Source organism: Apis florea, unplaced genomic scaffold (genome assembly GCF_048593485.1).
Source record: "Apis florea isolate Af1SG1 unplaced genomic scaffold, ASM4859348v1 contig_2411_pilon, whole genome shotgun sequence".
Lineage (NCBI taxonomy): Eukaryota > Metazoa > Arthropoda > Insecta > Hymenoptera > Apidae > Apis > Apis florea.
In genome coordinates, this window is record NW_028256580.1 from 1,754,141 (window position 1) to 1,770,186 (window position 16,046).

Consider the following 16,046-nt stretch of genomic DNA (forward strand, 5'->3'; position numbering starts at 1 on the left):
GCTAGAATTGCGCCAGTTAGCCGGAGAAAAGCATTCTCGAACATGCGTTTTGAGGCCACGAAAACTTTCCAATGGAATGAACAGGGATGAAAGTTTTTCCACTAAATTTATATATATATATACGTGGCTCGTTTTCTCATTGGATGCCCCCAATATTTATCGTTTTTATCAAAACAGGACCCCGCAAGTTGACACCACGTTGAAAGAAATTAAATAGAAAAAGTTCTATGTCTTTCTGTTTAATACTATTCTTGTTGAAAAAAGAAACAAGCAAAATAAGTGATACTTTAATCGAAGTTTAATTGAAATTTTCATAGAAATACATATTCTTTAATTATGAGAAACTCAATTATATGAGAAGAATTAAAGAGATGTTTGTATATTTGTGTTTCAATATTCGAGGATACTCGTTGCTAGATATTGTCATTTTATTGAAATACTTTCAAAGAAGAATATTGGAAAGTTTAAGCGAGCAAATCTAATTAACATACCAACGAATAATTAATTTCTATTTAATGAAATTGCTACGATTCTAAAAAAGAGGAGAAAAATATTAATCCTTTCGCAATGGTACTCGAAAATTCAGCAAACTTTCTATAATATCAAAAAAAAAAAAAAAACTTACTTAATTCACTTAATTCACCATCAAAAGAATAATATAACTATTTTTCAAATTACCTAAATTATAAAAAAAATATAATCCAGTAACAATTTTCCAAATTATCTAAATTATCTCTTAATTTTATTACATCTAACTAATTATTTTTCAAATTACCTTGCATTAAATGGCATTCCTAATTCTGCATTTATTCTGAAAAAAAGATAAAGATCATGTAAATACGCTAAATAATACACTTATTTTCTAAGTTATCTTGCATATTTTTATCATACCATAAAAAAAGACACAATACAACCAGGTTACCAATAATTACTTTCCAAATTCCATTCCTTCTAATTCCACCACACTTTTTCAAAGAAGAAGGGGGGAAAAAAAGGAAAACCAATCTCAATAAATTTGCTCAAACTTCACCCAACGCCCGACAATCTCGATCAACGTAGACACTACTTGCGATTTCAGTTGACGTTCGACAGTTTCACCCTGGGGAAATTTGTGTCGTTCACTGCTGAGGGGTGTCCGGACGGTTCGCTCCAGATTTCGGAGGCCCAACGACCGGACGTGGGCGGCCTCTGGTGCGGTACGTCGTGGGGGCCCGCGATTTACTACAGCGAGACCCAGACTGTCTCCATCACCCTCAAGCTGCTCAGGCTCAGCAAGGATCAGACGGGATTCAATTTCGACTTCAGGATGGCGTACAAGATGATCAGGAAATCGGACGCCGTGGTACGTTATGGCAATCCTTTCGTAGGTACGTATGGAAGTTTGGATTATATTCTTATATATCTTCCTCTTGGCAACGTGATTCCTTTGTTTTCTCACTCTTGATGCTCTTACGTTTGATAACTTTTGCATAAGCTAGATAGTTTTGAAAATGACGTGGCTTGGATTCGGTCGTTCGGATTATCAATTTCTTGATTCATGGTTTAGTTTCTGGAAAACCAAATTAAAGTTAGAGAGCCCTTTTGTAGTATTTATGATACTACAAAGGATGAAATATCATTGGATAATTATATTATCTGAAGAAAATGTAATTTTTTTCTTCAAATATTCTAAATTACCAATTTTCTTCATATTCCAAATTATAAATGGTAGATATTATTAAAAACTATTCTATTATTTTACATGTTATTAATATTGAACGATAGAATATAACGGAGATATCGTAGGAAAAAAATTATACTTACTTTTTAGAATAAAATTTTAGAATAGAATCAGGCTATAATATCTAACTATCTATTTCATAATTATAAATAATTATAATTGTAAAATAAATAGGTATATGTAATTATATTTCTATCTTAATAAAATAATAATTTTGCCAAAAACACTTTCATTCTAGTTTTAATGTTAAGTAAATTTTTATAAACATCATTGCGTTATTTCACTTTATTTTTCTATATAGAAAAAAGTCGTTTATTATTCAACACGTTCACTATCATTGTCAATTATGATCTGTGTCAATTATGATCGAACATCGACAGTTCATATCCACATCATCAGAAGAACCAAACCACCGTTAATAATGAGAAACTGTCTGTCTGTATTGCTTCCTCGCTATGAGTAATAATAACATGAGAATAGAAATCAATAACGCACAACATACCACTAATATTTTTCATTTTAAATGTCAATGAATATGTCCAAGCTCTATCAACAAGCTCCATCAACGTATAGCGTAATTTTTTCAAAAGAGCATCGATGCAGTTACAAAGTACAATTCCAAATAAATCACCTGCAAAGCAAATAAATAATTGAGATTAATATGGCAACAATTCCATACAATTCATCGTGTATTGTAATTTTTCCAAAAGAGCATCGATGCGATTACAATCAATTCCAAGTGAATCATCTGCAAAGCAAACAAATAATTAAGATTAAAATCCATCAAAATTATGGGATTGTATAGGAATAACGCAGGCGACAGGTACGCCAGCGTCGACAGAAACAACGTTATCAACGTCCTCGAGCGACTATATGAACAGCTCGATGGCGATGCCGGTGCAGATGGTGGAGCAGCCATCAGAAACGACGAAACCGAGTACCGAGCAATACCTGGGGGATCTGATATCGGGCACCTACTGTTCCCGCATATTCAGCGACTGCGACCGGAAAAAGTGCAGGCTCCAGTCGCCCAACTTTCCAGGATTATATCCGCGCAATCTCACCTGCTACTACGCAGTAAGTCTTCACTCTAAAGATCTTCCAAAAACTTTCGAATCATCCCCTTAAACGCGATAAGTCGAAGAATAACAACGCAACATTTCTCCCTTTTCGTTTTCTTCTTCGAGTTCGAGAGTTCCTTTCGAGAAGTTGTTTCCTATCCGTTCGCGGTTGATAAAACTTGGCAAAAGTTCGATAACCCTGTTTCTTCTATCTTGTATCAGGAGACGATTAAAGATTTTTCGATTTTTCGAGGAAGCGAAAGATAACGTTTCTTAGAAAATTCAAGAATTTCTTATTTTTTTTTTTACGTGATGCAGATACGTTTGCGATTGAAAATTGGAAAATTCTTTCTTTTTGGAGGAGTAAATGAAGTGATTGTTTCTAACTTATTGGCCTATGACTCACTTATTAAAATAAAAACTTATTAAAAAAATTTTTAATCAAATTTTTTAAATTTAATTTTGATTTGAAATAAAATTAAAATTAACATTTATTTAATTTCTGGTTTATATTGGATTTTATTTAAATTAGATTAGATTAATAATTTTTTTTAATTTAGATTAAATTTAAACACATTATTCACAACGTTATTCAATAATCACAATAATAATCATTCAATAATCACATATTAAAAAATCATCAAAAAGTGAAATCTTTTCGAAGATATTTAAAAAATTAAGATAAAGTCTAATAACAAAATTGTCTAATAATTGTCTAATGAAATTTTATTGACATAACCTCCAACTTTCCTATTGACAAACAAATTGCACAAATTCTACGCTCCACGTAACAATTATCGAAAAAGTATTCTGAAACTTTGCTAATCCTTGCTAATGAATATTAACAAGTCTTCGTTTCTAAATCGTAAAGAGGGAAAACTATGACCCTCGAACGTTCTTCGTGACACGTAAAACGTACCCGGTTAATCCGAGAAGCCGTATTTCACTACAAAATCGCAGACGAGCAAATTGAACGGGTCGAATGCGGCACAGGTTCGAAACGAAGAGGGAGCATCGGATACCACTGGCATTCTGACGAAAATTTACGAGGCAACGACCGCGGATCTGCGAACTATCCACCCATTATTCTCCGTTTCCTGGCTGAACTCGACTTTCCGTGCTAAATACACTTCGACGCAAAGATAAAAATACCGTGGAACAAATATCGGTTTTATTAAAGTTTCCTTTGGTTCTGTATCGTTTCCATCAAAATCGAAAAAGAGAAACTGTTGGAACGAAGAAGATTGCATTAAATTGCTTGGGAGATAAAGAGATTTTGATGGATTTTAATCGTTTTGGAATTGGAATCGACGAGATATTCCACGATACTATACTGTTATATCACACTATGAACGAGATATTTCGCGATATACAATTCATATAATGACATAGACGAAAAATTTCGCGACACAATATAGGTTATATGACACAATGGACGAAATATTCCGTAGCACAATATCGTCCATACGATACGACGAATAGCGTGAGACTAAATATATCTATCGAATCGAACTAAGAATACGAATAACATCGATTCTCATCATAATAAACAAACTCGATACAAATCGAAATATGTCGTTCGAACTCGTTCGTGTCGAAATATCCACAAACGATATTATATTATAGAATATTTTGTTCGTAATTGCAAATTGAACCATTTAATCAGAAATTATATTAATGAATTAGAGAAAAACTTTAAAATTTGAAAATTATAAATATTTCTCAATCTTTAAAATTAAATTAATTCTTTTTCACAAGTTGAATGCTAATTAAATTATTAAAAATCTAGATATTAATAAAAAATTTATAAAAAAAAGTCGATCGATTTGATTTTTGAAAATCTTAATTAATATACTATTTATAAAGAACATTGACATCATTGATGAGTGAAATCGAGTCTTGTATCGGTTACGTATTGCATTACGCGAAAAACAATTTATCGGTCTTTGATTCTGTGGGGTGTATCGATTAATCGAATGAACTGTGCCCAGAGGAGAGTGATAAATTCAATTACTTCTCGATCAAAGCACCCCCATGATTGCGCGTTTCCGATCGAATTTCTCTTGCGAAAACATAAACGTTTACACACCATTGTGCACTCTGCGTGCAATACATATCCTTCATTTTTTACGACATACTCCAATCAAATACATCCTCTACTTCAACTTTGCAATATAAATGATGTTTACATCATGTAAAAAAATTCTGAAAAAATTTATTAATATAGTATATTTCCATTTTCATAAATATTATATTTGCTCTTAACAAATAAAAATTAATTTTTAATTAATTGTTAATTAATGAAATCTCATAGCCAAAAAACAATTAAATAATTAATAATTAAAAGAAAAATTATAAAAGTTATTATTTAAACAGAAATATTTTGTTTATATTTCTTATATGAAAAAAATTAAAAAATGTATAAAATGCAATAAACAAATATAGTTAATTAATGTTTTTAATATACATAATCACTAACCTAAAAATGCTTGTAAATATTTCTTATCGAATGCATTTTATATAAATTTTTCAATTACTAAAATGGTATTTATTAAAAGAATTTATTTTTTACCACACACACATATATATATATATAATTTTCAATAATTTAAAATTTTTTTTTTCAAATAAAGAAATGATATTTTATTACAGCGAACGATCCGAAAATTCATAACACACTATTCTTAGCTGCCATTCAAAATTTTAAAAACTTCTCTTATCTCACTAATTAAACAGAAACTCACTTAAACCTCTTTTAAATATTTTTTGCACTTATTTTACTTCACAGGTGAGACAGCACGACGTACCACCTGGAAAACACGCGTTAATTTCAGTGAAACAGCCTCGTGGCCAATTGGTGGCCATAAGAGCGAGGCCAGCGGCGACCCAAGCGGAATCGTCGCCCCGTGAACTTCGTTTGTGGAACGATTGCGACATTGTCCAGGTACGTGATAAAAGAGAAAATAAATCGAGATAAATTTGATGGTCAACAAAGGAGATGAGGAGAAGACACGTGATCAAAGGTATCGACGAAACCGGAGCTGCCATTATATAGAAGCGCTTCTTAAATCACCGACCTCTTTGCCCAATCTATCGATCCACGAGGAGAGTAACTAAATTCGAATCGAGGATAAAGGCAACCCCGTGTGGTCTAAATTGATAAGCGGAATTTATTGGCAGAATACGGAGTCGGGTTAAGATAAGGAAGATAATGGCGATTCTGGCCAATGCTTCTGAAATAACATTTGAAAATTTATCAATTTCAAATGTATGTCGAGTCGATTCGACGATTTTATGCTTTTTTGATTATTTTATGGAAGTCAAAAATATTCGTATAATCGAATACATTTTAAAGGAATTCAATTAATAAGTTACGGTAATTAGAAGTTAGATCGAATGTTGTCTAATTTTCCAATCATGTTTGTTTGGTAGGTTAGATTAGAATCGATAGATGAGTTAATTAAGAATCTTTTTAAAAATTTTCTAAAAAATATCTACTTTCTAATGTAAAAATTATTAAGAAAAAAAAAACTCTACATATTAACATAAACGTATTATTATAAAAAAAGGATTCAAAATTCAAAATTATTGAAAAAAAAATTATATTAGCATAGATATGTTATTTTTCCCGTAGAATAATAAAAATGTCATCCATTGATGGCCGCAGGATTACGTGACAGTGTACGATGGTTACACGACTCGAGACCCGGTGATCCTGAAATTTTGCGGAGGAGGCGAACCAGTGCCGGAAGCGATCAGTAGCGGAACCGAAATCTTGGTCGAGTTCACCACGTCACCTTATGGGACGTTTCTACATCCTACGCCACCGCACTCGCTCCACGGTTTTCAATTAGAAGTGCAAGTACGTGGTAATTCTGTTCAAACATTCACAGGAACACCCTTCTTTACACCTCATATCGTGGCGAACTGCCGGCCCCTTTCGTTCGCGGATAGCATTTAAATGGATGGTTGGAAGAGAGCTGACTTTTCACCAGTGTGAACCGGGATAATGAATTTTTGAACGGCGATTTTTCTTATTTTTCCATTTCCTTCCTTCCGTTTCTCCACTCCCTCGCAATGGATTAAGGGGTGTTAATGTTGATGAATCTTTTCTCAGATGAGTAATGAATTTTAGAATTTCTTCTTTTTAGCTTTTCAAGATAATTTTAATGGTTTTATGCAAGTTCACTGGGATGAACGATGACTTTGAGAAAGAGGATTTATAAAGAATTTTAGATATCGAGGGATACGTTAATGGTGATAAATTTTTCTTCGTGTCCTTTCTTCAATGTCAATTTTATTATAATAAAATTTTTCGAGACCTGATAATAATAAATTACAAAAATAATTCAAAACCACCATAAATATCAATTTACAAAATCAATTATCTCAAAATTTCTCTTCTGTCCAATGAATTTTAAAAAAACCTGTTCTTTGTCCTTTTTCTCTTCATCAATTCTAATAATATTATAATGTAATTTTTCAACGCATAAATTGTTCACTTATATCTGAAAAAATCATAATATTACAATAATTTAAAACCAGTACAAAAAAAATCTCTTCCTTCTTTTCAATATCAACTTACAAGTGCTCTTCAATCTCCTTGCTCTAAACTACTCTTAACAAAGTCACATTCTCCCCGAAAAAAAATCCAATAAACTATGTTTCTAGGTGAAGTTCGTGGACGCAGACTCGCCAACGTACGCGAAGAACAAACACTGCGAGTTCTGGTTACAAGGGAGTGGGGGAGGAGTGCTCGCTTCCCCGCGCCACTCTTTGCCACGCAACAGCACGTGCTTGTATCATCTACGTGGCGCTGGCCCAGCACTTCCTAGCCCAACGCCGCCGCGTCCTTTGCCCAAGTTTCCGGAACAGAGGCCGGGCACCGTGTGGAGGAGGCCTGCACCACGAGCACCGCAGCCGCAGTTCCGCGTCTGGTTGTCCATCCTTAAGTTCCACGTGGGCACGAGCCTGTCCACCGGCGACGAGGATTGTTCCACCACGCTCATGGTCTGGGATGGAGAAATGATGCCCTTGTCCGAGTGCTACGATTCCACTTGGTTGGTTTTTTGATTAATTATTATAGGTTGCGAAGGAATTCGTGAGATTTGATTGATCGTTTTAAAATCTCTTTAAAGTTGATATTGAGATTATTCATAAATAGAAAATATGTTAATTTTCATTTTCGATGCAGTATCTATTTGAAAGAAACTTGCGAAAAGTTTGTATTCTTGTATCCTTAGTTATCCTAGAAAAAATAAAAATAAGGTGAAATTGAAAATTTTTAGAATTTTTAAGGATTAGATTAAAGTTTTATTATCAAATAGATTTTTAAAATGTATATTAATTCTTTCACATTCAAAAAAAATATATATATTCTTCTATAGTTAAGTCCAAAATTTTAATTTGAAATTGAAGTTTTAAAATTTTCAAAGTTTCATGAAAAAATATTTAAGTTTTGTTCATTTTTTCTTGTACTATATATGACCTCAGGATACTCTTCGATTTTATTGAACTGTACAGCTTGAACAAAGTCTATGTATATACCGATCAACGCTTGAAAAATGCGTGATTTTCGTGTTTGCCTTCGTTTAGTTGTGTTTGCTTTCTTGTTACGCTAAAGATCTTCTTGTTGGAATACAGTTTGGTTTTACTTCGTTCAGAATTTCCAAAAAAGTTTGTATAAGTTATCGGTAAACAGGTTTTTGGTTGCCATGTCATTTGGTTATGAAATTTCTATAGACCAATTTTAGATAATTTATAGATAAATCTAAATCTTTTTATAATATAATGTATAATTATATATTATATATTTATATCTGTATCTGTAATTATAAAATATAATTGTATTTCTTAATACAAAATAAACATAACATATTATAAACTTATATTACTAAAAGAAAGACAAATTAAAATTACAAGGCACTTTTTTGTATTAAAAACTCAACACATCTGCAAAAATCAACTTACAATTTTCTTTCTCTTCCAAATTTCATCCCTTCGCTTTAATCCACTTCAATCTCTCAAAACTTTATTTACCTATCTTAACAGCGAAAAGGAGCATCAACGTCACGGTGACAGATCCGGTGCAGATCCACCTCATCCTTTGGCAGCTCGACCCGCTGGAAACACCACGTTGCTGGCACGATACTGTAAAGACAAGGTGCCAAAGACTTGCGATCATGCGATCCTACAAAACACCAGCCGTCCATGCTCCTTGGGCGAGAGCTTCGTATCGAGTGGAAACACCCTGACCATCGAGATGAGAATGGTTGAATCAACGGCTCTCAGGCAAGTTTAAACTCGATCGAGCGAAGCTAGGGAAATATAGAAAAGAGGGAGAGAAATAGAAGGGATTGGAGCAATTTCAATTACAGACCGCGTGCCGTTTCGTTCTGTCGTTGTTTCACTTGTGAATCGATCGATATCGGCACGCGTATTATGTTTTCTCTCGAGCAACGATGTAAAGAGATTTCACGGGGAATATCTGCGGAAAACGAGTTTTTATTGACCGCTTCGTTTTTCTAATATTCGTTTTCAACGATCGGGAATGGAACGTTTAAACTGGGTTTAGTTTTATAATATTCGAATGAATTGCATTGACCTTTCTTTTATCGTGATTATATGCATTTTTATCTTGAAAGTCCACTTTAATAAGATTAACTGTTAATAGGCTAGAACGGTAATATTCACAGAGAGGTAAATGTAATACGTTAAATGAATATATATATTTTATATATATAATATATATTCCGATAGAACTTAACCTAACTTTTTCCAGCTAATTTAATATAAATATTCTCTTTACCTTTTTTAATTTTAAAGTAATTCATTAGTCGTTCATTAGCAATTTTAAGCACGTTGTTAAGCAAAATTTATAATTTAAAGTATAGTCGGATTAATTGACAGATTGGAAACCACTAATTTAACATTTTACTATTATATAGAAGTGAGAAAAAAATTTTATTTCATACTTTTACCAACGTAAAGCAAAGATTATCGATCGACGGTAAATAGTCGTCGAAAGTAAAAAGGATCAAAGGAGAAGAATATTTTCTAGTTCTTCGCTCGATAAAAAAACCAAGATTTTCATTTCTTTCAATTAACCCGCGTTTAAGAAAGCCGAATGAAACTCATCTTCGTGGGAGAGAAGAAAGTTTACAAAGCGAATTAAAGTCGAAACTTGAGAATTGCACTTCAAACGTTCCGTGGTAGATTTGACTTCCTTCAAAAATCAGAGGTTCAAAATTCCGATATCTGAGTGAGATCTTGCGCCACTTTTCTCTTTCTCCTTTTTTTTCTTATTCTTTCTCGAGAGGTAGAAAGCTTTGAATATAAATTCAAACGTGAAATTTGCTCGTGACACCGGCCTCCTGTAGAATCGATACAGAACGTTACACGCGAGGAATGCGGAGGTTTTATGGCGACACAGCGCAATATCTGGCGCACTTGCACGTTTTCGCTACCAATCCCCTCTCCCCGCTTTGATCCGCTCCTACGACTCGGCTTCCCTTATATCAGTTATTTATAAGAAACGATTTTTCCTCAGGCCATTTCACGGAAACGCAAATAATTCCATGACTGAATAAAATATCTTTTGTGCATTTAATATTGTTCTAAGCACTAATTTCTTTAGTTCCATTTCTTATTTGTAATTTCATTAAATAGAATTTATTATATAATACATTGATATAAGAAATAATTTATTTCACGAATCTTTTTTCAATTTCTATCTTATTTAAATATAAAAATATTATTTTCTCTTTAATATTCTAATGATTTCCGTTCGAATATTTTTATTCCATTATTAGTATATCGATATAAAAAACAATTTATTTTACGAATCTCTACCTCTTTCGATTTCTATTTTATTCAAGTATAAGAATATTATTTTCTCTTTAATATCCTGATGATTTTCCTTCAAATATTTTTATTCCATATTTTCCTTGGCGAAGGAGAAGGAAATGTACAACTAGATATATTTTGCATCAAATATTCGGATTCGTATTTAAAGATAACGCGTGAAATGATAAATGAGGACAGGAAAAGACATGATAAACGTTGATCCATCGGGAACAAAGAACAAAAATAAATAAACAGAGCTAAATAAATTCTCGAATCCTCTCGTCGACAAGAAAAAAAAAAGAAAAGGAAGAAGAAAAAGAAATGATAAAAAAAATTGTACTTTCAACGTTCCTCCTCCCTTTACAACCGCTCGTTGAAAATCCTTTTCCAATACAGAGCCATTACAGAGCCTCTTACCGACGGAGTTCAATTAAATCGAGCGGGTATAAAATAATAAAGAAGAGAGAAAGAGATGAACGGATCATTTTTTAATTGGCCGCGCAAGAGAGATGGCGTTCAAGGAATCGACTCGTTTAACGGGTTAATAAAGGATGGACGAAGGCTCATGCGGAAGGGATTAACTAGACCGTGCGTTACGCGTGTCGGGCTTCGTGTGAAAATAAATAAAATGTAAATGACCTCGTTCGCGACGTAAACGACAGACGTCCGCCATCCATCCGAGATAGATAATTACCATTAACGTCTATACGCTCTGTTACGCGTTTCGTAATCGGGTATTTTTAGCAAGCGGATATTTTTATATTTTTCTCTCTCAGCTGAGAGTGGTTGAAGGTAAGAAAAATCTAAAATTAGAGAAACAAAATCACGAGAGAGAAATCGATATATTTCGATGTATAATGGTTAATTTCTGAAAAATTCAGATCCAGAATGAACGTGAAAATTTGTCTCGATGCCGCAGGCCGGTGAATTTTCGCGCCCTCTACGAATTCGTGGATCTTCACCAGGATGGGGATCCGTATGGAAGCGGGCCGTGCTCGAGGATATTCTATAGCCGTAATCGAGATCATTATCCTGATCGTAGATTCCAGGCGCCACGCGACATTTTCCTTTATGGCCGCGGCGGAGCGAAAAATATAAGGTGAGTCCACTTTCTCGATTCCACTTAACCATTGTTCGAGGTTTCTCGATACCCGCAATGCCTTCAAGGTTGTAACCATAGCCGGAATCGAGAATTTACTTCGTTCAAAGCAATTTTTCCTCGGCCGTATACTCTTCTTCTTGTAAAATAATGAAATTCATCCTTCAAAGAATAAATGCGGAATTCAATTTGTGTAAGGGTAAATTAATTTTCGGAATATTCGGAAGAATTTGAGAATTATCGATAATCGGTAATAATTCCTTCAAAAATTCTAATTGAATCCTGAAAGGATAAATTCCAAATAAATTTGTTCTTGTGTAAAGGAACGAAATCTTTCGAAGTATATAAGAACAATTCAATAAAGCGGATATTAATTCAATTCGGATATTAATTGATGAAAAATATTTTGAAGAATTTTAAAATAATCGATAATCGATAATATTTATTCGAAAGATGGAACCAGATTGTTGAAATTATTATAAAAAAAAAGAAGAAAAAAATTCAGGAAAAGAAAATTTGAGTAAAAGTGTTACGAGAACAATATTCATGAATAGAACGATGGAAAAGGAAACGAAGTCTCGAGACAAATACCACGTCCGAATAAGTGAGAATTAATGAAAGGAAGCGAGATGCGCGCGCAATCTGTCCATTTAAATGACTCGAAGAAAAATGGCGGGTCGACCTAACGAGGACAAACTCTTTCTCTTTCCGCCGGCCGCATCCGGTGCGCGCCTTTTACGCGCAAACGATTCCGCGATTTCGAATGAGATGCGCGTCACCAGCTTGCCTCTTTGTTCCACTTGCAAAAGCGATAGCTGGCCGTAAATAGTCCCTTTGTGCATCGCGACGAAAGTGTGCGCGCCTTTTTCTTTCTTTCTCCCTTCTTTTACTTTTTTTTTTAAATTTTCCTCCTCGCTTCTTCTCCTCTGTCATCGAGTTCCTCGACCCCCTTCGAGATCGAGGCTGAAGAAAAAAAGAGGAAGAGGAGGATGTGAAGAGTCTTCTGTTCTCTTAGAAGGCCTTCAGACATTGTTGTGAAATTTTTTTTCTGATCGCGTGTATTTTTTTTTTAATGTTCAGATTTTTAACAATAAAGAAAACGTAGAATAGACCGTATCGCGTGATTTCGACATCTTGATTTGTTTAATATTATTATTCGCAACGAATAACGTTTCAAATAAAAGTTTAGAAGAGAAGAGAGGATTTTTTATGATTTTTCATGCAATAAATTTTTGCAAAAATATTCAAATTGAAATATCTTTTAAGAATTTTTAGGCATATAGAAAGTGTTAAAAAAAAAATTAAGAAAAAAAGATTGATCTTTATGCAGAAAAAATTAAGAAATGTATGTATTTTTTGACACCATTCAACTTTTATCTGAATTACAAATAAACATTTTTCGTTACAAATAAATAATACTGAGAAAACTCAAATGTTAAAACGAGATATGATATTCCATACAGTAACAATTCATACAGTAAGAATTCCTACTCCTTTAAAATCTTTTTCTTTTCATAGTTACGAGTTTAACAAAGTAAAAACTTTCACCAACTTAAGATTGGAAAAGCTATTCGTTTATCACGAGCATTTCTCTCTTTCGATTCTTTTTCCTTTATCTCGCCAAAGCTATTATTCCCCTCTCTCCAAAGCGAATCTTAAAAAAAAAATCACTATTCCCTCATTGAAAACTTCCCCTTCTTCGTTTTCCAAGCTTTCAGATTTCTCGTGCTCCTACAAACAGATCCAAGAGACCTTTACCCAACCACTATCCCTATTATAAATTTCCCTCTGTTTATCCTTCCAACTTTGACAACTCTCTCTTTCTCTCTCTCTCTCTCTTTCGAAACTTACAAAATCCACAGAAAGGAAAGTCAAATTTTACCTAAAGTTCCATTGACACCGAATTCAACTCTTACTCCGTTTCAATCCTCGCGTGAACAACTCCTCAATCGATCCAATCCCAATCAAACTTTTCTTGGCTTCACAAGATCATAAAACGGATCTTTATATCTTTTCATTTTTGACACGAGAGAAGCAACACATTCCTCCAAAAGGAGTGCACCTCTGATCAGTTATCAACGATATACAATTCGCTTTTTCGCTTTTGTCGTTGTTCATTTATCATTTGTTTACCGTTCAAATAGAATTCCATAGCTGCTGCTGCGTGACGGATACTCGTTTACTTTGTTCGCAGTTGTAATTACACGCCATGCGAAAGAGGAATGAAATATGACAGAGGCCAAGGAAAATTAATCCGGATTAAAATTTCTATTCTTCATTTCCCCAACTTTCCATTTCTCTATTCTTCTTCATTCCCTTTACCTGTTTTCAAACTTTCCATTTCTCTATTCTTCTTCATTCCCTTTACCTGTTTTCAAACAGAATTCCATGTATCACTGATGAACAGATCCATACTATAAATTACATACCAGAGACCAAGTTTACCTATACCATTTAAAATTTTTTCTTCGCCTCTTGATTTATTCCATTATTTCTTCAATTTCCTTTCGCTTCCCTTCTCTCTCAAACCAACGCAAGGGGTTTAACCGACGATCGGTTAACGAACGAGAAACATCATTGACCATGGTTGATCTGCTCCTCCTCGTAATCTCTCGTGCGGTATCAATCGAGGAATACGATTTCCTTTGCGTGGCCGGCCGACCATGTAAATTCCATTAGTACAGGCTACAACGGATTTTCCAGCTGCGTGTATCGATTCGAGGGCGAGCACGACGAGATCGTGAAGCTGCGGTTCAACAAGCTTTTGAACGGGAACCGGACGTGCCGCAGCGTCTCCAGCCCAGACTTTAATCGGCTCCTCTGCGTCGGATCGGAGAACTTCTCCGTGAAGGTGAGTCTCGTCCCTTTTTCACCTGCAAATTAATTTTCGATTAGTACGAATTCGTTGATTAGTCAATTGGAAAAATTTTATTTACTTACGTAGATTTGGACGGATTTCAATTTATGAAAATGTTTTCTGCATACCTTTTACTTGACTTTACCGACGTGGTTTTTTGGTTCAGATAGTTTGTAATAGTTTTTCTGCTTTTTTTTATGTTTCAACAATTGAAAGCGCGGAACCGTTTCAAATATTTCCTTTCCTCGATCTGTTTCGCGATAATAACGCGGCACGTGTTCCAATTAATCTTCGAAACGAACTTTGAATAGGTATTGCTCCGTTTTATATTTGCACGACAGGAGATCGCTAGAGGGGCCCATTCATCTCTCGTGAATAGAGTTGTTAACGTCGGCGAGCAAATGTGCAAGTCGGTATTGTTCGGATAATCGAGAACGATAGAGCTTTGTTCAAAAATTAATCAGAGAGATCGAAACAATTATTTTCTTTTCAATATCGTTACACTTCGATTTCGATCGGATTTAAATTTGCTTCAATAATATACAAGAACTATTCTTCTCGACGTTGTTTAGAAATGAATGCGAGAAGAAAAATAACATATTATCGAATTTTTTAACACACCTCGTGTAAAAGAACAACATGATGCACACACAAAATATCCACTCTCTTTAAAATGATAAAAAGAACCAAACGATAAATCTTTAAAAATCCACCAATGGAATCGCACAAATAAGATTCGAACACCAATCACAAATGAGCAACGATTTTAATTTAAAGTTTCCCAGTGGCGATCGAGGGGACCTCTATCGACAATTTTCCCAACTCACGAGAACGAGGGGTGAGAGGTCGTAATTAACGAGGGCGCGTTTTCATTAAAACTTTATCAGAAATTCGGCGTGTAAACGGTAATCGGAGTGGCAGCGGTGGGCAAAAGCCGAATAAATCTAAAATTTCGATCCGAAACCATAGGTGGTTACCATCGTTCGTTCCAAGTTCGTTATCGATTCCAGGATTTACGAGGGTCGCCAGCTCGCGAATTTAAAGCGCAATTAGGGACGCTTATGCTCTCGATACCCGGCCGTCATGTTTGTCCCCCTGCAATTATAATATAATCTGACGGCTAATTAAATGGCAAGCGACCCGCGGGACCGAATCACGGCTCGATATCCACAGGTGCTCGATCTTCCCTGGCCGAATGCGCCGCCCGTGCAACGAGACTGCCTGTGTTCCAATCGATCACTGCCGATCAATATCAAATCGACCTCGAACATCGTCGAGGTGCACTTCACCGTCAGGTCTATGGACGCGTTGGACGACTACAATAATCTGTTCTTCGAAGGCATATGGGAATTCGTCAAGACGATTCCTTGTTTGCAGAAGAGGAGGGTGAGGGGGCCTTCCGGAGAGATCAAGTACAAAGCTCCAATTGTCGACGAGGATGAGGTGAGACTCTTTGATATATGA

The 16,046-nt window shown here is 34.7% G+C and overlaps 1 protein-coding gene across 1 annotated transcript in view; it reads left to right on the top strand.

Annotated features, from left to right (window-relative positions):
• LOC100871686 (uncharacterized) overlaps positions 1–16,046 on the top strand; it is a 47,026-nt gene that overhangs the window by 22,398 nt on the left and 8,582 nt on the right. Inside the window, exons 3-11 of the mRNA XM_031915310.2 lie at positions 1,079–1,367; positions 2,526–2,797; positions 5,570–5,725; positions 6,449–6,643; positions 7,453–7,841; positions 8,833–9,072; positions 11,546–11,725; positions 14,429–14,576; positions 15,756–16,025. Coding sequence (XP_031771170.2) covers positions 1,079–1,367; positions 2,526–2,797; positions 5,570–5,725; positions 6,449–6,643; positions 7,453–7,841; positions 8,833–9,072; positions 11,546–11,725; positions 14,429–14,576; positions 15,756–16,025 — 2,139 coding nt within the window. The remainder of the gene's footprint in view (positions 1–1,078; positions 1,368–2,525; positions 2,798–5,569; positions 5,726–6,448; positions 6,644–7,452; positions 7,842–8,832; positions 9,073–11,545; positions 11,726–14,428; positions 14,577–15,755; positions 16,026–16,046) is intronic.